Source organism: Rutidosis leptorrhynchoides, chromosome 7, assembly GCF_046630445.1.
Source record: "Rutidosis leptorrhynchoides isolate AG116_Rl617_1_P2 chromosome 7, CSIRO_AGI_Rlap_v1, whole genome shotgun sequence".
In the NCBI taxonomy this organism is placed as follows: domain Eukaryota; kingdom Viridiplantae; phylum Streptophyta; class Magnoliopsida; order Asterales; family Asteraceae; genus Rutidosis; species Rutidosis leptorrhynchoides.
The window spans coordinates 330,548,986-330,573,206 of record NC_092339.1 but is presented as its reverse complement, the minus strand read 5'-3'; the positions used below and the strand labels follow the sequence as shown (position 1 = coordinate 330,573,206).

Genomic DNA, 24,221 nt, shown 5'->3' with positions numbered 1-24,221 from the left:
AAGCCGAACAAATGAGTCTTTAGGTGATAATTTACATTTACATTTACATTTACAATAAGTATATTAGCCAACACCAATGAATAGTACTCGGGTGATGTCATCACGACATCATCTATTTCGTCTTTTAGTGTTTTTTTTTATACAGTTTTTCATCCCGATTATCTGGCCCAACGGAGTGGGCTACTCTGGACCTCCATACAGTTCCTTGTATAAGACTATGACCAATAATATTTGTTGTTCATTGAAATGCATACTACTTGGGCCATTAGTAAACCAAAAGATCCGGCCCAGTTCATCAAATCCCACTGTCTTCCCCAAAATGCCAAAAAATTTCACAATCAAAGCGGGAAACTAAAATACTTTGAATCCTCTAAATCTTCCTTCACACACCAATACACACACAGTTATCATCTCTTTCTTATCTTCGTTGATGCCGGTTTGACTTATTTTAGTCAACGACTGTATCCAATTTAGGGTTTTTTCCCCCAATGTCATCAATTGACTAAATTAGGGTTTGCGAAACAAAGCAATGTACAGTCTGAACCACAGAAATTGAGCATGAACGATAAAGAAGCCAGCACATCTGGATCCGGCGCCGGTGGTGGTAAATTTCACACCGTACAACCGCATCGTGATCTGCAATCAAATTGGGAAGTTGATCTTGCTAATAATCTTCAAGAATATTTACTCAAGATTTGTTCCGGTGAAATTACTGGTTCTGAAAATAGTAGTAATGATCATGTATCTATAAATTTTGCTGAAGGTTTGTAACTATTTAAAGGTGTTAAATTTTTTAATTTTGTTTTTAGGGTTTTTGTTTGACTGTTATTTGTTTCTTGAAATTGTAGCTGCTTTGCTGCTTCAAGGTTCAGTTCAGGTTTATGGAAAGAAAGTTGAGTATTTGTATTCTTTGGTATTACATGCTTTGGAGTTCATCTCTCAACAGGGGTAGTTTCCTTTTTTGATTCTTTATTTTTGATTTTTCTGTTTATTTAAATATTTCTGTTTGATACTATTTGTAAGGTTTTTGTTTTTATACTATATGAGAATATGAGAATGAGAATGTATGTTTAAAAGATATAAATTTGTATTTAGTATAACTTCGAGGGTTTTACGGTTTAACTATGGATTTAATTGTAGAAACTAGAAATGTCTTGATGTTCGTATACCAAGTGTCGAATATGCTAAATGAAATAAGTATTCTCTTTTGAGACTTCACACGTTGTTATTTAGAACACTAATGCCCTAAAGTAGACCCATTAGGGATGCATTAAAATTTCCAATAAAAAACTTTGTATGTTGAGTACTTAAGCGAGGTGGTTATGTAAGCTACTCATTGAATCACTTATTTTTATTAGTAAAAATTTGAACCCACAATATCTTACTGATTAAAAGTACTTGAAGCTCTTTCCCCACAAGTACTTGAAGCTCTTTTAAACTAATCGTGTCTTAAATGTTTTATGTTTTCTTTATCAACACACTGTAATCATTATAAGCAGTTTGAACATTTACTTAACATGAAACCTTCCAACCAATTTGGGTATATACCGTGTATATGAAATTGTCCCAAATTAAGCTTTCACTCATGACTAATCATATGAAAATGTACTCAGTCAGCAACATGATCAACCAGAGAATTCATCAGGCCAAGAAGAAGAACAAGAAAATGGTTCTGTCTCTGCTGCTCCTGCTGAACCAGATGATTCTTTTTGGTCTTTACATGATATTCAAGGTTACCTGCAACTCTATATGTATTTAATTATATGTAGGAATTAATTAAAAAGCTTGCCACTGATAAATTTGCTTTTTATTAAATATTAACAGTTGATCCCAAGAATTCATTGGATACTTCAAACGACCGAAATACTCCACTCAATTCGTTTGTAAAGCCTCCTGCTAATTTGGTTGTGCTCGAGGGTGATTGCTTAGATGTCAGTGGAGACTGTGGGGAGCTAGAGTCCTATCTGGTATGTAAATGGGCCGTTTTTGGTTATGTTTTTATCTCACGGGTCAAATGGGTTTAGCTTTTTAATAACTAAAAGGAAACATGTCAAATGGGGCAAATATCTTTCAGAGTATACTTCTAATGCATTATTTCCTTAAGTATCAATCATTGCCTAAATGTTATAGGGAAAGGTTCAAACTTTAACCTAACCTCGCGTGATTCATACTAAAAACTACCCAAACTTGCTATAACCCATTACCTTGCCGCCCATATTTACATTTTTAGAGTGAGTAGATACTGAGCCTATCTTATTGTTATCATTGTGAATAACATAATAGTTATAATTTATTGTTGCAGTTAGCAACAAATGATCTCTACAGGGATTTTATTCTCTTAGATGCAAGTGATGCAGTAGTAGTTGATGAGTATTTGGGTGGACATGAAACATTTAGCAAGAATAAAAGTGGTTTTAAAGGAGGAAGTTCGATCGCCTCTAAATCTCGCAAATCATTTATGTCACCTTCAAAACGTTCTGGTGGAACCGGGTATAAACATTCTGCTCAAAAGACCCATCACATTGATCAAAATGAATCTACATGTGTTGGTAATATGGACCATGATTATGATATGGATCATAATGTGGACCCAAAGGCTCATGATTGTGATGTTAATATGGACCATGATTATGAAATGGATGATGGGTTTTCACAACCCGAGACTTTTGATGATGATTCAGATGAAGATGATGATGATCCATGGAAACCTTTAAATCCTCATGAACAAGGAAAGTTGAAAGTAAAACCCTTCAAAAAAGGTTAATTTTTTACTTTTTTGCTTGATTTTCTTACCAAGAACATGAATTTATTTTAACAAGAGGTGGAAAATGGGTGAATTGGGTAGCTGTTTAAACTGATTATTTTTATATGGGTCGGGTTAATATGACGTTTCTTGAATAAATTGTTTCGATATGATTCCAAAGACTGTATCATTTACTAATAATGCAGTTGCTTTTAAATAAAATAAATCAGGACGTCTCAGGCTTCAAAAGTACCCATTGAGCAACTATAGAATCATTTATTAAGCTTCCTTACAATCTTATTTGGGATTGTTTGATGTGTTCACTAAGGGATTGTTAAGACCATTATTACATTTAATAATCAGATCCCAACAATTATCCTAAATAATCCGGCATTATGTTTTTCTCGATTTACCATATTTACCCTTCTATTTTGAATTGTTGAATATCAATATAATGTAAATACATAAGGGTAGAATTGGAAGAAATTTGTGTAATAGTTAGAAACTTTAGTATAGTAATGATCGTATCATATGCCCTTAGGGCACACATTAGACAATCACATCTTATTTTCGAATCGACCCATTCAAAATTAAACATGTTAAAATCACTCTCTTTTAGTTTTGTTGGTCTATACTTACATGGTTCACTTTAATCAGTTAAAGCTTACAGAAAGAACTGGCCAAATCCGAGCACCAAAATCTCTATAACAGAAGTGTTTCCGCTTGCAAAGTTGCACGGTCCAATTAGTCCAGAATTTCAAGAAATATGGGAGGCACGGCGCCACGTCAGCAAAAAAGACCAGGAATCGGAATCTCTTCCCTTATATGAAAAGGTATGTTTTTTTTTTAATCTTAAAGTGTTTAGTTTATTGTTGTGCGGTTTGGATTTAATTGTGAAGCTTATTCTTATAGCTACGACGATCACTGGTTCTAGGAGATCATGAAAAGGTTGACTCATTCCATAATGATGATGATGGTGAAGATGATGCATATGATGATGATGATAATGGGGCCCCTGATTTCACGCAGGATGATTTTGACATGCCTGATATTAATGAAAACGATTTCAACCCTGAAAAGGTTAGCTCATATTGATACTCTACAATCTTGAAACTTAGTTGGTCAAAGTCAGTCAAAGTCAAGGTTGCTTATAATTAGGTCAACATTTTAATATATTTATACTCACATTACGTGTGAAATATGCATGTTTGATATATTTATATGTAATATGTAATATATACATATACATTATATGTTAAATATATATTATAACTAAAAGTCAATGTTAGTCAATGTGTATGATGTCTACTGATTATGACCTTCAGAAGCATACGGATGAAGATGTTAAATTTGACAAGGAACCATTTGAGCATGAAGACCCTAATGTTAATCTTGAAGATCTTTGTCGTTCCCATCTGGTGAGGCTGCGGGGCCCACGTTCCTAATATCTCTGATTTTTTTACTCAGCCCTTTATCTAATCATGTAATATGATTGATCTAATATCATTTAAAAATTCAGGATTCTCTGCTCGCTAGTTATGCCGAAACAGAGAAGCAAACTGCATTGGCAGCTAGGGTTTCAAGTTGGAAGCAGAGAATCGAACACGACTTAGATGAGCAAGTGGGTCAACCAGAACTTTTTTTATTATTAATATTATTTTATTTATTTTAAGTTTAATTGCTTCTGACTAATTGATTTATATGTGATTATTACTGTGGCAGGATGCACGGCCACCATTTGATATACATGTATATGGTCAAAGGACTTTGGACAAGCTTTCGCTAGAAGCAGACGTAGGGAATTCGTTATCTTTCACTGATGTTGTAAAAGGTCAAGAAAAACATGACGTTGCACGGACGTTTTCTGCACTTTTACAGCTGGTACGCTTATAATATATGTTTAAATTTTGCGAGGGTGTCTATTTCGACCCATTCAGATTTTAATGGGTTGACTGTTGTAAAAATCCCCGATTACTTCTTTTCAAGAACATGCTGATCAAAATTTTGAAAATCCGATTAATTAATCGGTCAACGTCGATTAATGGGTCAAAACTTAAAATCGGATTTGTTGGTCAAAGTAGAATTTAGTCGGTCAAAATCGGTCAAGGTGACAAGTGTTGACCATTTTAGTGTGAATTTAAACTAGAATTTTAGAATTTATAAACAAATGAATGATTATATTTATGTTTTTGGACATTATGTTACAGTTTATGTTTATGGTTTGTTCTATATTTTATTTACACATATAATTTCGAAATTAATTTTTCTAATTATCAAAAATCCAATCCGAATAATCCCCAAGTTGCCGATTACTCCCTTTGAAGTCCGGATCGACTTCTACAGTTGAAACCTTGAATTGGTAGACGTTTAAAGATTCATCTAATAAATGATGTAAACATATATGAAAACATAATATTATGACAACAGACATGATTATCATAAGGAAAAAAAATATTAATTTTTTTAATGCTTAAACAATTTTATACGACAAAAATGTTTTGAGGGTCAACGTCGTTTGGTGTGTGTTGTTACCCAACGCGTTAGACTTGCCAATTTTGCCATCTTTATGTGTATGATTGCACTTGTTAAACTGGAGATGTTAATTAGCTTCTTGAATATATTTTATTAGGTGAATAATGGAAATGTGGAATTGATAAAGGGTGGGGCCGGCGGTGAGTTTGTTTGTTATACTGGCGAGAACCCATTTCACGTTCGTCTCTTAACCAATGAAAAGAGAGCCGAAGTGCAGCTTAGGTCATCCAACAAGAGACCAAAGGCTCAATTAAAAAGAGGTAAAGAGAACAATGGACTAACCACTGGTTCATCATCATCACCACCGATAAGTGTAAAAGTAGGAAAGACGGTTGGAATTAGGTGCACCCCGGATAGCAAGAGGAGACGACGGTCAAGAATGGTTGACCAAGATGGGTTGACTTAAATAGTGGTGATAAGTAACTTTGTGTATTGATCTTGTGACATTTTGTGTATTGACAGTTAGGGTTGTAACAGATTTTTAATTGATTAGAATTGGTTAGATTTCCCTCTTGTATACAAATTAAATTATTTGTAAGTTGAATCCTTATGTTCGCATAAGGAGATTATTGGATAAAAATCGTAAGTGTGTGTATTTCTATTTTTTCCCCCTTCTTTTTGGGTGTAGTAGTTTAGTAAATGAACTTGCATTGTGAAATAGAAATGACAGTTTCATATGAAAAATGTCCCAAACTAATACTTAGAACAGCTGTATATGTATAGTTAAATGTTAAGTTGGTTATTGCATTTTATATATGGTGATGAATGTAACAATTTATAATGGCATTGAACCCTGAAATCTTGCAAGGTTTGAAGGCTGCAATGGTGAGTTGGTGACTAACTTTGTCATTGTCAATATTGCTAAAAGTGAATGAATCAAATCACATATGAAAAGATTGTCATGGACTTATGGTCTTCTTTGTTCTATAATTCATTTTAAAAGATAAATGTTACAGTATAAAGTATAAAGTTTCCCTGTTCAGACTATTTAGGTGGGTGGGTATTTTTATTTAAATGTATGTGGTCTAACTAAGTTATTTGTAATTATTTCTGACCCTTTTCCATGCCACCTAAGATATGCTTCTAATTCAATTTGAACCTAAATTTTTTTGTGAAAATATTAGGATCTCAATCACTAAGCATTTATAGTAACTTCAAAGTTCAAACTCATATAGTCGATTGTTATAATTTTATCGAAGACGAAAGTATCTTTGTGTACGGTGTAGTTTGTTGCACGAAATATTTTAATTAAAGAAAGACGATAAAGCTGTTTATAAATCAACCTAGCCTACATTTAATCACCTTGTTATTTTTGGTATCCATAGGCTCTAACATGTCCCGTAGTCAAGGTTTTGAATACCATTAACACACCTCCATACAGGCATACATAAAGTTGCAATTTCAAATCCAAACTACTAATTAATTCCAGCCTTATTGACATGCTCACCTTTATTGAACCCATGTGATTTGTGGTTTATCACTTGTCAGTTTCCCTATCTTCATTACACACCTTCCTTCACTAAATTATGCATTAACTAACAAACACAATTACACGAATTCTTTAATCTTCTTTACTACTTACATGCAGTGGCGGAACTTGAACCCGACCACAGATGGGGTGGGTTTAAAATTTTATTAAATTTTTCAATGACAACTGGGGCGAACACTAAAAAAAAAACCCTTAGTTTTTAGTAAATTTTATATTTTTTAGTGTAATTTTTTTTAAAAAAAAAATCCAGCTGGGGCGGGTGCCCCGCCCCGTCTCCACAATGTTCCGCCCCTACTTACATGTGATGATGTATTATGTTCACTCACAAACACATATACATACATACATACATACATACATACATACATACATACATACATACATACATACAGTGCTAGAAATTAAGCTATTCGATAGCAATATAAATTATAATGTATCAATTTTGATATCGTCTCAATGAAAAATTATTCAAGTTGCTTTAGGATGCAAAGAAATTTCTTAAGCTTAGAGATATATATGATTGGATAATTTTTTTTGGGTTTGCCAGGAAACTCCTATAAACAAGCACATTGGCTCCTCCATAGAGCGTAAAACCTCGGATATTCAAGACCACGAGCGCGAGACCTGGTACCGGGTGAATTTCGCATTATGCACACCCTCTAGTCACATTCATTTTCTGAACAATTTGGCATAACCAGGAATTGAACCCGAGTGATATACTTTATTGGACAATTCGGTGAACACTCATGCAAGGTGTGTGGTTTATATGATTGGATAATTGAAATGGTTGTTTTGACCAACTTAACAAATTGACTTTTATCTATAGTTTATATTAAAATCCTATAATGATGATGTCATTATTAGGCTAACTCATTTGTTAAAAAAAATCAAAAAGAAAAAGAAAAAAAATCGAAGCCCTTAAGGTGCTGTCATTAATCTAATTAATGACTAATTATATTAAATCTACTTATTTAATTATTTCATGTTTTTTCCGGAAAAAATTCACGCTCATTAATTATTATTATATTATTATTTAAATTCAAATATGAGTTCCCTTTACGAGATTAATTACGTTATATATGCATGCGAAATACACGTCTCAAGAAAATGTTCTAATGTAGACTTTTATGACAAGAAAAATAGTAATCGTGATGAAAATTGAAAGATGATGGTAAGAGAATAAATGTAGTTTATTTATTCCTACCAAGTTAGGTACATCAATGTATTTGTAAAAACAACGATAATTTTGTTAGTCGGAATCCGTCGGGCCATTAAACTAAATGACTTTAGCATTTAAATTCACTTAATACTTAAAATACTAGTGCAGAGACCCGTGGAATCACGGGATTTTAAAGAAAAATTATTGAATGATATATTTAGTTGACGAATGTTATAACTTCAAATAACTACACAATAATGAACAATGCATTAGTTCTACAATCATTTTGTTAATCAAGCATAGAAATAAAAATGGTTGAAAGATTGATACATAAAAGATAGCTGCCAAATTACAATGAAATGTTATAACCGCACCTACAAAAAAAAGAAAAAAAAAAAGAACAATTTGCAATGATCAAAGTATTCAAGTCATGGAACCTGGTTAAGTTAAATGCATAAAGGTTGTACAAAATGAAGTGGTGCACACATATGCAATGGCATCAATTAATTGTAAACTATACTGATGTTAATATATCAATAGTTAACAATAACAATATAACAGTATTATTGAAAAGAAATCATTGAAATAGTATTATTGGTATAAAAAACTATATATCCACACCTTTGAATATATTGCTCTTTCTTCAAAATACTTTACCTCTCATCTCATCATCTTTGCTCTTGCAGATTTTTTACAATCATTATTCATGAGCTGCAATAAAAGTAAATTTACTATGAAGACACGATAAGTAGAATATTTTAGATGTACAACTACTAAAGATAAAAGTGCAGGTAGCAAAACTTTGTAAACATATTAACTCACTTCTTGAATACAACTACATGAATACAATTACTTATAATTTCCGTCTCGGAGTGGAAAAGGTGTCCATATAGATAAGGTAGAGGGGAAGACATCACGTCCGGATGAAAGGAATGGTAAAAGTTCTTCTTAGTTATTTTCGGTTATTTTAGTTATGTGGTTGTATGTGTTTTCTTGTTTTGTAGTGATATGTTCTTATTTCAGCAAGTCCCACATACCTTCTAAGCCCACATCTCCATTTTTGATTCTATCACAGACCAAAGCCATTTTATTCACTTCAAGGGCAAATAACCTAGGAAATATAACACTTTAACATTTAGAGGAATTAGATAGCCAAACATCATTCTAAAAAGTGTGTCACCTCCGTCACCACCCTTTCTGATAAAATTATGAAGTGAATGAGATGCAATTTGCAAATTTTTTTCTCCACCTTTTCTGATTTTTCGCAAAAATAGGGATAGAGCATTAACATTGTTAAAAATACCGAGACTTTTCTACATGCATTAGACCTTATCTTGGTTAGTGATCAAGAAAGCCGATCAAAGGTTTTACTGAGTGAATGGAACATTTTTGAATTCTTGAAAGAATTGGTGACACTAATACACAATACAATCTTAATTAAATCCTCAAAAATAACTAAACTCTATAACATAGATAATCAAATTGACATACTATAAGTTTCATAAAAGAAAACAGGATAAAAGATGTGTTTTTTAAGCCAACGTCAATTAACCAAGCCAACATCCATTAGAATTACTTTTATACCTTTCACCCCTATAACTATACAATAAGCATATAAAGAAACAGCAATAGCATTCCTATTACCTCAATATGAACTATATAAAAAAGGGTAAAGAATTCTATCTATACCAAACAAAAAAAGTATTTAAAAACAAAAACAAATCAAAGGAGAAGTTGAAGAATATCATACACTATTAGTTGTGAACAATGTTAATTATCAAATCCTCAAAATAGTTCAAGCATCAAAATTCATCACATAAAGCTAAATATCAGAGTTAAAGGTCAGAAAAATCACAAGGATACTTCGATTAAGCCGCTTATGTTCGAGTTAGAAAAACTCACCTCCCACGAGTTGGAAACAAATACACTATTTTAAGAATGTGTTCATTTATTCGTTACATGTGACTAAGTGAAAACTTGTGGAGGCAAACATTGTTGAGGAACACAAATTCTATGTGTACTTTAAAACAGTAATATCCCAAAATCAGCTTAAAGGTTATTTGACATGTTATGTGTGACAGAATAAACCATTTCTTAGTCAGTTGATTTTAAAACAGCCCAACCAAACCACCCATTGGAGATCTCAACAAATTATCACTACATCTACCACCTACCATTACATTGACATAGTTACTGTCACTTGCCATTACGGTGTCCAACCAAAGATTCATAATACATGTTAATATCAATATAAAAAACACACTACTAAATAGCAAGTTTCATATCTTGCCTCATATATATATTTATTCATAGAATATGGTAGTAGTAGAGACAATGCACTAAATACATGGATCAAGAAACTTACTTTCGGATGAGGAAAAAATATTCAAGGATACAGAGGATGAAGGTTGATTATCTTTAGTATAATCATACAATCAATTTGAGTATTCACCTGTGGTTGTATAAAAATGTATGATAATCACGTGATGGTGTGCTTGTAGGCTGCACGTGAAAAGAGCAAAATTAATGTAATAGTTGAATTATATACAACTAATAAGAAAGAAGTCATTGACTCGGGACGGTAAAAACTCTTTAGAAGACTTTGTTTGTACAAAAAGTTAACATTTGCCATGTAAAGAAATAAAAAACTCACCAATAGTTCTAATAAGTGGAGTAATAGTTATTCATTTGGTCATTTCATCAAACAATTGATATGCATATAAAACAACAAAGGTGCTTACATATACTGCGATATATCTATAAACTCGTTTACATATATTGAAATTGATGCATGTGTTAATCAACCTTGATCTAGTTGCAGTAAAAAGACATTCGTAAATTAGTAAAAGTCGAAACCTAAGAAGGAGTACCTTGTTATTATAAGTTGTAGATGGATATAAGTTGCTTCTGGTTTGACTTGTATATTCCAAATTCAATTATATTGTGATTATCTTCACATCATCAGAAAGAAAAGCTCCAACTTGAATATAAAGGATCTAGATGAAGCAGATAAACGCAACATATTTAAAAAAAAAAAAAAAAAAAGGAGTAATGAATAGAGTACTCAATTTTTTGAGACAAACCCGATAGAAACATACCTTTTGATTGAATCTGAAACGGTTTAATTGTGGTAAAAAAAATCTTTTGAGGCGTGGGACGGTCCAGTGCCCGATGAATGTAGAGATGTTTGATCTCAAATTGTTGAGAAATCACAGTTTGAATATAGATTTTCATTATGGGTGTGTTTGATTGTCACTGAATGGGAGCGGCACCTCACGAACTTCTTACTGGAGCAGTACTATAGGCATTTTTGAGTGTTTGGATGCACGTCTTTTGTTCATATTCCTGCGCAGTTAAGAGAGAAATTGTCCCCAAGGAAACCACTTGTGTCTTTCTTGGATATGCTCAGTCCGGTATAGACGCTATGACGTGAAATCCAAGAGACTCGATGTATCCTTGAATGTTCTCTTTAATGGGGGCGCTTCATATTTTCCTTAACCTAATTAATAAGCCCCGGGGGAGAATGATGATACCATTCAGCACTGATTGCTGAATCGGTCAGCATTAAGTGTGTTTGGTTCCCGCCTCTGAATGAAACTTGCTGCTGAACGAGAAAATAAAAATCTCTGAACCATTCACCTTTTAAACTCTCTCTATAACGTTCAGCATCCTTAATTACCCCAAATGCCCCCATTTTCTGTTAGCCTAAGTTCTCTCCCATGATAAGGATGTTCATCCCTAAATAACCTAATATAGCAAAAGTATACAACAATCGTCAGTCGTTAACTGATACAAAGATATTGATGAAATAAAATGATATACAACTAGAAGTGATACAAAGATATTGTTGAAGTAAAATCATATACACCAACATGAGGTTTTAGCCCCCTTTGTCGATAACAATGACAAAAATTTTTAATTTACAACAAAAATTTTCAACGATCCTCTTCTTTAAGGTAAATTGACCAACAATTGAATGAAATGAGAAAATATTGATAAGAGAGTTGAATGGTGGAAAGAAGATAAAGATATTCGTGGAGGAGAAAAATGGGGTATGTGGGTGAAGTGAGATGAAAGTTGTACAAGAACTACTAAAAGGTGAGAACTGCGAGAACTATTTAATTTAATAGTTTTTATGCGTTTAGATGCAACAACTTACATGCAAATGTTAATTAATGCACATATCATTAACAAACATATGTTCATTAGCTCAAATTACATGTTAAATTGTTAATTATATGAAACTGTTCACATGTTCAGAAACAAATATGCACATGTGAATGAGAAACTATATATTTAATTATATAGGTAAAATATAAGTTTGTCAACTATTTTATGTTCATTCATACTCTTCATCAAAGTTTATGTGTTATTCAATCTAGTTATATGTAAAAGGGTTAAAGCCAAAAATAGGCTACAAACTTACACAAATGTACCGATGTCGCCCACAAACTCATTTCCGTCCTACTGTCGCCTACAAACTTTCAAAAAGTGTACCAATGTAAACAAAAACTTTCAAAAAGTGTACCAATGTAAACAAAAATAACTTGCTACCGGCTAAACAGGTCAAAATTGACACGTGTCATTCGTTGATTGGATCTTAACTCTTAAAAAAAAAATAAAAAATTTATCAGCTCAAAATTACCGGCTAAACAGGTCAAAACGCCAAAATGTTGATATTAGCACACTTTTTGAAAGTTTGTAGGCGGCAATAGGACGGAAATGAGTTTGTGGGCGACATCGGTACATTTGTGTAAGTTTGTAGCATATTTTTGGCTTTAACCCAATGTAAAAATCATTATAAATCAAAAGTTCTCGCAGTTCTCGCCTTTTTTATGGTTCTCGTTTGAACTTTTGGCATCAAAGATAAATGATACGAAAGTTTTGAGGCGTGGGACGGTCCAGTGCCCGATGAATGCAGAAGAAGGCCGATGCAATTTTCTAGGGTTTCTGTTTTAAAACTTTCGTATATAGATATTTATTCCGTATAATTTTTCACGGGTTATGTATTTTAGCCCTTTTTTATATCTATTAAAGATTAAGATTAAATTAATTTAAAACTGAATGATGTAAGCATGAGTGTTAGAAAAGTCTTATTTTTTTAAGGTAAAGTTTTTATTAAAAAGTGATGTCATGTATGTGACATTTTCTTAGCATTTAATAGATATCGTTAAACTGTTTTATTTAAATAAATCCGTGGTTCTACTGCTCATTTCACTCGTTATTCTAATATAATTATATTCAAGGTTAAATAAACGTTGGTGCGTGACAATTTGAAATGAAATTAAGTTGACATTTATATTCGTGTAGTATTTTAGTATCTATTCTATTATCTATTATCTATCTATCTATTATCTATTATATCTATCTATCTATCTATCTATCTATTATCTATCTATTATACATCTTATAAATCATGAAAAAAAATCCCATGTGGTAATAATTAAGTTAATTCTAATCTAAGATGCTGACATGTTAATCAGTAGGCTAATTATCATTAATAATTAAGTATGCCACGCTGTACAAACAAATCAAGAAAAAAAAAACCGACGCCGTACAAACAAAAGAAGAAAAAAAAATTGTTCCTCACTTAGAACTCTCCTTCTTCGTCTGTTGAACCCAAACCAAACTCAAACCCTAAATCCCTATCTTCTTCGTCTCTTTCACCCATTAGATTGAAACCCTAAATTGCAAAAAAAAAAAAAAAAAAAAAAAAAATTGATGATTCAAGTTCGATTTTTTGGTCCAAATTCATGAAATTAAAGGAACTCCGTATCAATTTCCGTTAAATTTCTGCGATTACAACATTCCATTATCTCTTTTCTTTAATCAGGTTTGTTACTTAACATTAGATTTTCAATTTTTTCTGTTATACTTTAATTTTAGTTTTTTACACAAATATTGATTTAGTCATATTCGTGTGCGTGGGGACTCGGAATTTGTTTGTTTGCAGGTATCATCCATTTTGCTCTTTCTTTTGTTCCCTAATTGTCTATTTATTCTCTCTTGGTTGTTGCATACTTGCGCTTGGATTATATTGATGTTTCAGACACAATTTTGACTAATTAGGTTAAAGGTTGGTGGAAAAACAATAGTCGCAACATGTTTGATTTGTTCAAATTGCAAATGAGCTTAAGGAGAAGTTTCTGTCTTTTGAGATTTCTGTAGTTGAAAGGGTACGTATATGTCCATCATTCCGTAGTTAAATAATGAACAAAATCTCTTTGCTGATAGTTGGTTTCAAGTCATATGAATGGTCAGGTAGGTGGATAACGGTATCAAACAATGTTGTAAAAACACCGATTATTCCTTCATAGGAATAGACCAATCCAATTATCCATATCCGTTCAATTATTTGGTCAACGTTGGTTATTAAGTCAAAATCAGACCTGTCAGTAAAAGTTAAAATTGGTTGAGTCATTGATTTTATAAGTTGAATTGATTGATTGTGGTCAATTACTCATTTGATGGGATAGAAGTATGTAATGTGTCATAATTGGTCATTTTAACCCTTTGACCTGCTTGGTCATATGTGTCAAATTGAGCATTTAATGATTTATACATGTTAATTATGTCAACTTAAGTGTAATTGCTGGTAATGATATTTTGAAAACGAGTCTTGAACATATATTGGTTAAGATGGGAAATTATGATCCATTTGGGTCATTATTGTCTATTTCGACCCGTTTGCATTAGTTTTGAAATTTGAAGTTACCAACAGGTTTATAAAGTCATTTTAGAGATGTTGAGTGAATTTGTGTCACTCGGGTACATTGGAAAACAATTTGGGTCGCTAACTAAATTTGATGTCATTTTGGGTAAAAGTTTTAAAATGCCTCTCGGGTCTACTTTGCAGGTTCCTAAGTTGAAACTGGTTAAGTTTGGATGAAAACAAATAATTGGGACATAAAGTGTTCCCGATAAGCTTTCAAACGGCATATCATATGTTCAGGTTTGTCGAGTCTAATTAGGTATTAAACGTGTGTTAAAATGGGCGGTTGCAGCTGCTGCAGATGCTGCTGGGCTGCTAACAACAGTAATATTTAAAATAATATGTTGTGGGGTTATTTCTATTACACCTTACTGAATTGTTATTAAAGGGTTTGTGACTAATTTTTGAATTTGTTATGTGATTTGCAACGAATCACATATGTTGGTGATAATCCTACATTTCTTGATGTTATGTTTGCTGATTAATCTTCATTTGATGGGATGTTTGTGTTACATGGTTACCTATTAAATGTCTTATTTCTAGGTAATTACCTAAAACCAAAAACTGGAAGCTTTGATGGCTCTATGGTCTATATGAAGTTGTTTCCACATAAGCTCGATCACAAAAAATGTTGCTCACCAATAGCCAAGAAGCCAAATAGAAAGTTAGTCACTTCGCAACCTGCTTTGCTTGGTTAAGGCATGGATGTTGTCCCATGACGCTAATAAAATAGCTCTGGTAGTGTTTGTAGTTACCCAACTTTTATTAAATCATTTACAAGTAGATGAGGATATTTATAGTTATCTTTATATTTGTTCATTACCTTTATTCGTTATACTAAATTTAGATATTGTGATATGATATTAATCAACTTATGAATTTTGTCACATTCGTGTTTCCAGAGCCTGCAATTTGAAAAAAGTTGATGCAAACTGCTCGAATCCTTTTTATGTACTGTTATTGCATTAATATACTTGACTATACTTCTTCCCCAATCGAAATACTGCTTATTTATTTTCTTATGAAAGTTTTGATTGTTAAATTAAGGTTTAATGATCTTATAATAACTGATTTTGTTTTTGATTTTTTGGTAAAAGCAGACAATGGAGATGTAATGTTTAAGCTTCTTGGAAGTTCGAAATACTTGCTTACACTTGGAGATTAGAGAGATTCTTACATCTTATTACTCTTTTCTATTCCCAGATAGGTGTTAGATGGTTACCAAGTTTTGTTTGTAGATATCATTTTTGATGGAAGCTATGGTATATTAGTGTATGTAGCTTTCTCTAATATCATTAACAAGTTAAAGGGCAAAGAAAATCGGACCATTTATTCTTCATCTTACCTTTTATTTGTTGGTTTTTTCTCTCGGTGTTGTAAAAGAAGCATGCCGGAACAAAAGGTAAACTACAAACGAACAGAAGCATTTATTTACCTATATTGCAAGTTTAAGTTCATCTTCTTCTCCGGTAAGTTTTAGAAGCATTTATTATATTTTTTGCTCTGCTTTGCTATTATCTTCATCTTCGTATTGATGCTTTTACTTTTCCTTCAAAAGAAGTAGTTTTTGCTTCACACTTATTAGTTAATATCGGTTATTTAACTCCATATAGTATCCAAATTCATTTCATAAATCTTTTTATTTTCATTTAAATAGGGTTGTTCTTAAGGGTATTTAATCTATTTGAGTGTGTTTAAAGGTTTTTTTTATTTTTTTATTTTAATAGTATTTTTTATATGTGTTGTGGCAGGTAGTTTTCATAGATAATGTTAATTGTTTTTCTATTACTTAATCCATATGAGTGTGTTTTAATAAGTACTTTGATTTGATTTTTATTGTGAAGATAGAGGGTTGTAAACAAAGTTTTGCATGAATTTAAAAGCTTCAAACAATCACCCGTTGTATATTCTGTATGTTCCTACTTGCAATCTTTTTAACTTCACCGGTCAATCTTTAAATCTTTTCCATTACTACTTGCTTTAAACCAATATCATGAATCTGATTTCCAGACTACCTTTTTGTAGTGATTTTGCTTAGCTTAATACACATTGAGATATGTCAAAGACAATCAGATGACGATTGGTTAGTGGGTTGTTGCCGAGGTACATTTGTCTCACATGATAAAGTTTGAAACTTTTTTGCTCATACGAGGTTTTCAAGGTTAAGTCGGGACACAATTCATTTAGAATTGTCATTTGACAGCTTGCTAGCGACTTGAGATCAATGACATCGCCTTTAATGCCTCTTCATGATGATAATTAGAAATGGAGTAAGACTTATGGTTCTGGTACACATTTGTTGTGCCATCCAGATCGTAGGTAAATCTAGAACTTTTCTTCTATTCCAAATCCGTTTAGCAAATAATCCTATACAACTCATGGTCTCATTTTGATTGTTTGGGTAGTTATTTTCTTATTTGTTAGTATCCTTGATTCTCTACCATCTTCTAATAATCATGAACAAAATTCTATGTTACACTTTTTTAAAACTTTCAAATTGTTATACTTTCATTTATTAGTTTTTAATTGTAATGTAGCAATTTGGACCCATATGTTATGCTTCTCTTTTTTTAAATTCTTTTATAAAGTTCGTTTCATTAGTTCGTTACTGTGTTGATAAAGTGTATACCAAATCAATTGTTACCAATTTGCAATGAATTTGTTAAAAGCCAAAACAATTTGACTTTTATGTGCAGTTAAAGTAGATTAAATTGTCAATACAGTTTGACTTATTTTGCACAGTCAAACTATGTTTTTGGCAAAATGGTTTGGAATCATAATGTCAATGAGTTTTTGTTAATATAGTTCATTGCACTTACTGACAACCCATTTGAAAAACAACTTCTAAACCATGACTGTTTGACTTGATAGAAACTATAAAATTTACCACTTCTTATTTTGTTGTCATTGTTAGTTAAAATATACCGAAAGCAACTCATTTGGCATATTTGTTGGTTAAACATCATGATTCATGAAGGTGTTTATACAAATATATTTGAGCAGATTATTTTAATTTCATGCACATAAGTACTTGTGATACCCCGTCTTTATCATACCGTTAATTGATATAACATTTTACGTTTTAATTTAGTCTGATTAAGAGTCCCCGTGCAACGCACGGACTCTTAATCTATTGACAATCCCATACATGTTGTCAAAAATAAGCTTATTGACAATCTCATATATACGGGAGTAGCCTCATTTTATTACCGAGGTTTTGCAAATGGAGTAATTGTATATTGTATAATACTGAACTAATGTCAACACATTTTTGAAAGCTCAATATGAGGATAAAGGTTTGACTATTTGTATTTCAAATATTCATTCATTTTTTATGTGGCTCTTTGTATTATTATTTTGCACTTAACAATTTGTAATAGGCTCATCTTCATCACAATAGTAAAAGCAGCTATGAATGAGGCTTATTAGACATATGCTATCTTGCTATTCACTACTCGTATACTCCGACCTACGGTATGAATGCTATGATCTCCAAAAAGTTATTTATATATGGGGTCTGAAAGAAGAACCACAAAAGAAAAAACCTAATTTGTACGTGTCGTCGGGCTGGACTAAGTTTGTCAAATTAAATGGATTCATGCCTGAAGACAGAGGTCTCATTGAATTCAAACGCATCAAACTTTTGTTTGTTATGTTAAAAGATGGAAGTCACAAGGTTTATCTTTAAGTAATTTCTTTATCAAAATGTTGTTATTCTGCAATTTTCAATATATATGAAAGGAAAAAAAAATAACATCTCCTATTTAGTTTCTCGAATCTATGTGTTATATCTAAAACAAAGTTTAAGTTATCAAACTCTTGGTGATGTGTTTTGTGTAAAACAAAAATACTTAAGAAATTCACCCACAACAATACTTGTCACACTGTCTATATCATATCGTTAATTGATATATCATTTTATGATTCAAGATTGTTTGTTGAAGAGTCCCCGTGCAACGCACGAGCTCTTAAATCTAGTAAGTATATATAGGTTGAGTGAATTCCGACAATTAACCATCACAAGATGGTCAAGTTGTAAAAACATTTTCTGATATCCTAAAAAAAATCACAAGTACAAAAAGAATAGGAAGAAAAGTGGAAGAGATAATAAAGATGGGAAAAATGTAATATAAAAATAGTTATATGTGTTTTTGAGTTAGAATGAGAGTAAAAGAAAAGAAGGAAAAATAATTATGTATCATTCTCGAGTTGCATTAAAGATAAATGAAAACAATCGGAAAAAAAAAAAAAAAAAAAAAAATTAGTTATACCATTTGACAGATGTGTACATAAAATTGAGTTATAGTGATATTTACCACTAACGTTAAATTGAAAAGCAAAATTAGATTAGGTTGATCAATACTCATTTCACATTAGTCTTTCCCCTTCGCCCATTCATATTCATATATTTTTATTTTTAATTTTATTTTACTACTACCAACTCAGACGATGTTTTCTGCTCAACCCATGTTGTCTTTAAAAATCACAGTCAATAATTAGACTCCCAAAATAACATTAAACCGACTTATTAAATCAGTCGATAATATGGATAACTAGGATATATTGGTTACTATATGTTAGGAATTCGGAAGGCCTCAACAAGTGATAACGCCTAACTTATATATATTTTCTAATGCATTATCGGTTCTCGATCTTATTACTTTCAACGTTTTTTGAAGACTTTGAGTTCGTATGGGATTAAAATGAAGATTTATGGTCAAGGAAGTGTTAGTGGGACTTTGTTGTGATTTTGAACGAGATTTTAATGTAAGTCGACATCAAAATGAAGACAAACGACAAGCGAAAACTAAGCTGCTGTTTATGTTCCACTTCGCGGTTGCTAGCGTCTTTTTCCCGATCGCGAGATGACAAAGTTTAGTTGCTGTATACTTTACAAAATATTGGGCCGGGTGAATTAATAAGAATGACTTCTAGCATTTTGGGCCAAATTCACTTTAATAGGCCAAGAGGTGCTTGCCTGCTGCACACGTTTTCGTTCAATCCCACCACACCGACCCTTGTTTTAATTTATATATAATTATATTCCTACGTTTACAATTGGAGAAAAAAGGACGAATTAGATTAGGTTTATTATTATTTTGCATCTTTAGTTTTTGCTGGGAACAAGGAGCGCCCCACTTTTTGGGGTGGTGAGAGTAGTCGAAATCACCAAGTAGTCAGACATCACCAAGTAGCCGAATTTTTGATGTTGAATTTCTTTTGGTGAGATCTTGCAAGACTTCCATCTATATTTTGTCCATCAATTTAATTCATATAATCTTGATTTAGGATACTCGTTCATATATATGATATAGTACATTAGAATTTATTATTTGTTAATAATGTAAGTAATGTTTTCTTTGTACTTAAATTATTTGATCATGTGTTCTTCAATTATCACGAGTTAAATTAATTGTATTCACTTAGATGATTGAACCTAGGTGATGCATTACTTATTTTTATGATTTCTACATAATTATAATTACTCTTGATTGTTGGTTTTATTACTTCCATTGATTAATCCCTCAATTGTATGTTTCATCGATTAATTAACGACAGTTAAGTGATTGATAGACTTGCTAGGTTATGGACACATAATTTAGTATTCGTTGAATTGTACAAGGGACACCAAACTACAAGTAAACGATAACAATTGACCCATTAATCGAGTAGGTAATAGTGAAGCTAAAAAGGGACACTAATTTATCCTTCACTAACCGACATCTTGAGTAATTATTATTTAATTGATTGTGTGCTTGGTTAAAAGATCCATTGTTGGTTGAATTATTTGAATTGAACCCGTCACATAGGTTATTTATTAGTTAACGACAGTTAATTGACGATTAATAACTTATGCTTCAACACCTTGTGTGATCTAGACAATTGTGTGAATACGTAGGGACACCGAAGTAGAAACATAGTTGGTGATTGGTTTGCGTTTAGTTCTTTCAATCGTGAGGTTACACAGGGACACCGAAGTAGCCTAGATTTTATGAAAATAAAACTGGACTGAGTTACATGATTTATCTGTTGTAATTGAAGCAATTCGGATCATAGGGAATTGATTCTAGGTGGATACCCTTGTCTCATCTGAATTCTCGTTTATTTACTTTGCGTTAATTAGTTTTAAATCAAAACCCCCATTTTTACAACTTTGTTTTTAGAATAATTATTAGTTTTAAAATCTTGAACACTGCTCTCTGTGGACGAATTCATAATCATATTACAATAAGATTAGGTGTGTCTCAAGCATATCAAATTTTTGGCGCCGCTGCCGGAGAGCGGCGTGTCTTAGGATTTTACAAGCTTTTAGTTATTCGATCCTTTCGTGGGAACTTGTTTTCGTGAAAGTTACTTTTCTGTTATTTTTATTATCAGTTTTATGCTTTGGTTTTGTGGTGGTGTGAGCACAGGTTAGGTACTAATAACTCTGGAACCGTCTAGAGTTTATCATACACGCAGCAAAGCTAAAGTTGAGCAAGAAATCGCCAAAGGTTTCTTAGAGTTACCTTTTAATATTCCGGATTTCGAATATATCAAGAAGGAAGAAGATACAATGGGTGATCCAGCGCGAGGTCAATCCATGGAAGCTTTAATGAAAGCCACGAGGGCTGGTAATAGACATGCCATTAGACAACCGGCAGTCAACACAGATTTTGAGGTCAAGGGGCAGATTCTTAACATGATAACTCATCAATGTCAGTTCAGGGGTACACCGAAAGAAGATGCATTCGAGCACCTTCGAAATTTTAAGAGTATTTGTAATTTGTTCAAGATTGCTCAGGTTGAAGATACTGTTATTTATTTGAGGGTTTTTCCTTGGTCTTTGAAAGATGACGCCAAGGACTGGTTAGAATCATTGCCTGAAGGTGATATTGATAGTTGGACTACGATGGAAGATAAGTTTCTGTTGCGTTTCTTTCCAACTTCTAAGGCTGCTCAATTGCAAAGTGACATTAATCACTTCACTCAAAAGCCACATGAGACACTTTATGATGCATGGACACGGTTTAGTAAGATGTTACGTAATTGTCCTCAACACGGGTTGAACAACTTCAATAAAGTCCAGATCTTCTATAAAGGTGTTAATGTGCCGACGAGGAAAGAAATAGATATTGCTGCAGGTGGTTCTTTGATGAAAAAGACTCCGGATGAATCTTATAACATCATCTCCGAAACAGCTACGCATTCTTATGATTGGCATCAAGACATGGATATTTCTCGCTCTTCTCATGTCGCTAGTACCGAAACTAGTGATGAGCTCGCATGGGTTAGAGCACAACTAGCAACTGTTAAAAGACAAATGGAATCGATGACTAAAGAGATGCATGCTATGAAAGTTGGTTGTGAGTTATGTCAAGGGCCACATCTCACAAAGGATTGTAATCAGGCATCTATGGAAGAGCAGGTGAACTACTTGGGTAATCAATACAATAATCAGTACTAAGGAGGTAGTTCGGGTTATCAAAGGAACGGACCGCCGGGGTTTGTTAATCGAAATCAAAATCAGTCATATGTGGATAAGGGTCATTCATTAGAGGAGTTTTTGTGGGGTTTTATTATGAATACAGATGAAAGCATCACGGCGTTGAGGCAAGATAGTGAATCAACAAAACAGCAAGTGCGAAGTCAGCAGGCCTCGATTTAGAATTTAGAACGGGATGTGGGGCGTATAGCTCAGTTGCTCACGGAGAGACCATCGGGTGCTCTCCCTTCGAATATGCAAGCCAATCCGAATGTCAATGGGACACCCCGAACAATCTTGACTAATAATAACCGAAGTGATGCGAAGAATAAAGAGCCTCAGGTTCCTACCTATTCGCAAGTTAACGCTATTTCTGGTGTTGAGGGTTATGATTCCGATGAGGTTATACCAACTTATACTCATAATGGTATAGACGGTTGGATTAGAGTTAGTGATATAACTCCCGCGTATGGTAATTACTTAATGAGTTTGATGACGGGGAGTTCTTCTAGTTCGGGTAATGAACAGTCGGAAGTAAAGAGTGTTGAGACTACCGAGTCTCCTGAGTTCAATGCTGATGAGATTAAAGTGGAAGAAGAGGTGAAACCCTTACCTGAATTGAAAGTTTACGAGCCACCCATTCCATATCCAAGAGCTATTCAATCCGAGCAACCAAAGGACACTGTTTGTAAGTCTATTAATAATAATGATAATATTTGTGTGAATGTACCACTGGTTGATGTTCTTACAGGTATGCCCAATTATGGGAAATTTTTAAAGGATTTAATGGCGAAAAAGGGTGAGCATGAGCAGGCATCCTCCGCGTTTCTTGAAGCAGAATGTGCTGCTATTTTGGAAAAGAGTGATATGCCACCAAAGTTAGGTGATCCCGGGCCATTCATAGTGCCCTGTAGGATTGACGACTCTGAAATTTTTAGGTGTTTAACTGATTCAGGTGCGAGTATCAATCTTATGCCTTTGTCTGTTTATTCACGTTTGGGTTTGAATGAGCTTAAGTCGACTAGTACTGGAGTTAGATTGGTTAACCAGTCAATTAGTAAACCCATAGGGATTGCTGAAAATTTGGTGGTTAGAATAGGTGAATTACAGTTTCCAGCTGACTTTGTGGTTGTTGATATGCCAGAGGATAAAGTTGTACCCATTGTTTTAGGTGGACCATTTTTAGCAACTGCAGGTACATTAACTGACTCGAGGACTTGTAAGTTGATTTTGAGAGACAGAGGTAAAACTTTGAGTTTTCAGACAAAGTTTAGTGTTAAACCACCACCTACACCCATTGATTCTGTGAATGTGCTGACTAGTGAAACTGATAATGTTAAAACTAAGACTAGTAGAAAGCCTAAGTGTGGGGGTGGAGTTGTTAAAGAAAAACCCGTGGTTAAACCACCTGATGATATTGTGGTTGATAGGTCTATGAGAAGGTTATTCGGGCGGGTTAAGAAAGCGATGAATGAGAAAGATGAGTAGTTAAGACTCTGGTTAGTTTCTAATTTATCTGAAAAAGAGAAACAAAAGCTTAAGGAGTTGACCAAGGAGTCAAAGATGGCAGATGTTTGGTTATTAAACGCAATTGGGTATAGAGATTCGATTAAAGGTTCCGGTGGGTTGAAGGATGGAACCGCGTATCATCTGGGCATCAGTTGAGAAGGAGGTGGAGTCTAGTGCGATGAAATGTCTCGTTCTTATTGATTAAAAACGTTCCATATTAATTGATTTCGTTGCGAGGTTTTGACCTCTATATGAGACGTTTTTCAAAGACTGCATTCATTTTTAAAACAAACCATAACCTTTATTTCATAAATAAAGGTTTAAAAAGCTTTACGTAGATTAAATGATAATATAAAATATCCTGTTTACACACGACCATTACATAATGGTTTACAATACAAATATGTTACATCGAAATCAGTTTCTTGAATGCAGTTTTTACACAATATCATACAAACATGGACTCCAAATCTTGTCCTTATTTTAGTATGCAACAGCGGAAGCTCTTAGTATTCACCTGAGAATAAACATGCTTTAAACGTCAACAAAAATGTTGGTGAGTTATAGGTTTAACCTATATATATCAAATCGTAACAATAGACCACAAGATTT

The 24,221-nt window shown here is 33.0% G+C and overlaps 2 protein-coding genes and 1 long non-coding RNA gene across 6 annotated transcripts; all 3 read left to right on the top strand.

Annotated features, from left to right (window-relative positions):
- The first annotated feature begins 361 nt into the window (after positions 1-361).
- Positions 362-5,843, top strand: LOC139858146 (condensin-2 complex subunit H2-like). The gene is made up of 11 exons (XM_071846998.1): positions 362-763; positions 849-948; positions 1,614-1,732; positions 1,825-1,967; positions 2,303-2,759; positions 3,401-3,576; positions 3,656-3,823; positions 4,069-4,161; positions 4,263-4,364; positions 4,466-4,624; positions 5,373-5,843. The coding sequence occupies exons 1-11, from the start codon at positions 559-561 to the stop codon at positions 5,679-5,681; spliced, it is 2,031 nt and encodes a 676-aa protein (XP_071703099.1). The 5' UTR covers positions 362-558; the 3' UTR covers positions 5,682-5,843.
- Positions 5,844-13,518: 7,675 nt separating this feature from the next.
- LOC139858143 (uncharacterized) lies at positions 13,519-15,682 on the top strand. Of its 4 annotated transcripts, XR_011762826.1 has the most exons (4): positions 13,519-13,756; positions 13,993-14,099; positions 14,780-14,875; positions 15,179-15,682. It is a non-coding gene; the product is annotated as an uncharacterized lncRNA (long non-coding RNA). The 4 variants fall into 4 exon arrangements; XR_011762827.1 differs by lacking the exon at positions 14,780-14,875; XR_011762825.1 differs by having other exon boundaries at positions 14,780-15,682.
- Positions 15,683-21,191: 5,509 nt separating this feature from the next.
- LOC139860298 (uncharacterized) lies at positions 21,192-23,588 on the top strand. Its single transcript, XM_071849063.1, has 2 exons — positions 21,192-21,717; positions 22,312-23,588. Exons 1-2 carry the CDS (start codon positions 21,192-21,194, stop codon positions 23,586-23,588), a joined length of 1,803 nt encoding a protein of 600 aa, XP_071705164.1.
- The last annotated feature ends 633 nt before the right edge of the window (positions 23,589-24,221 follow it).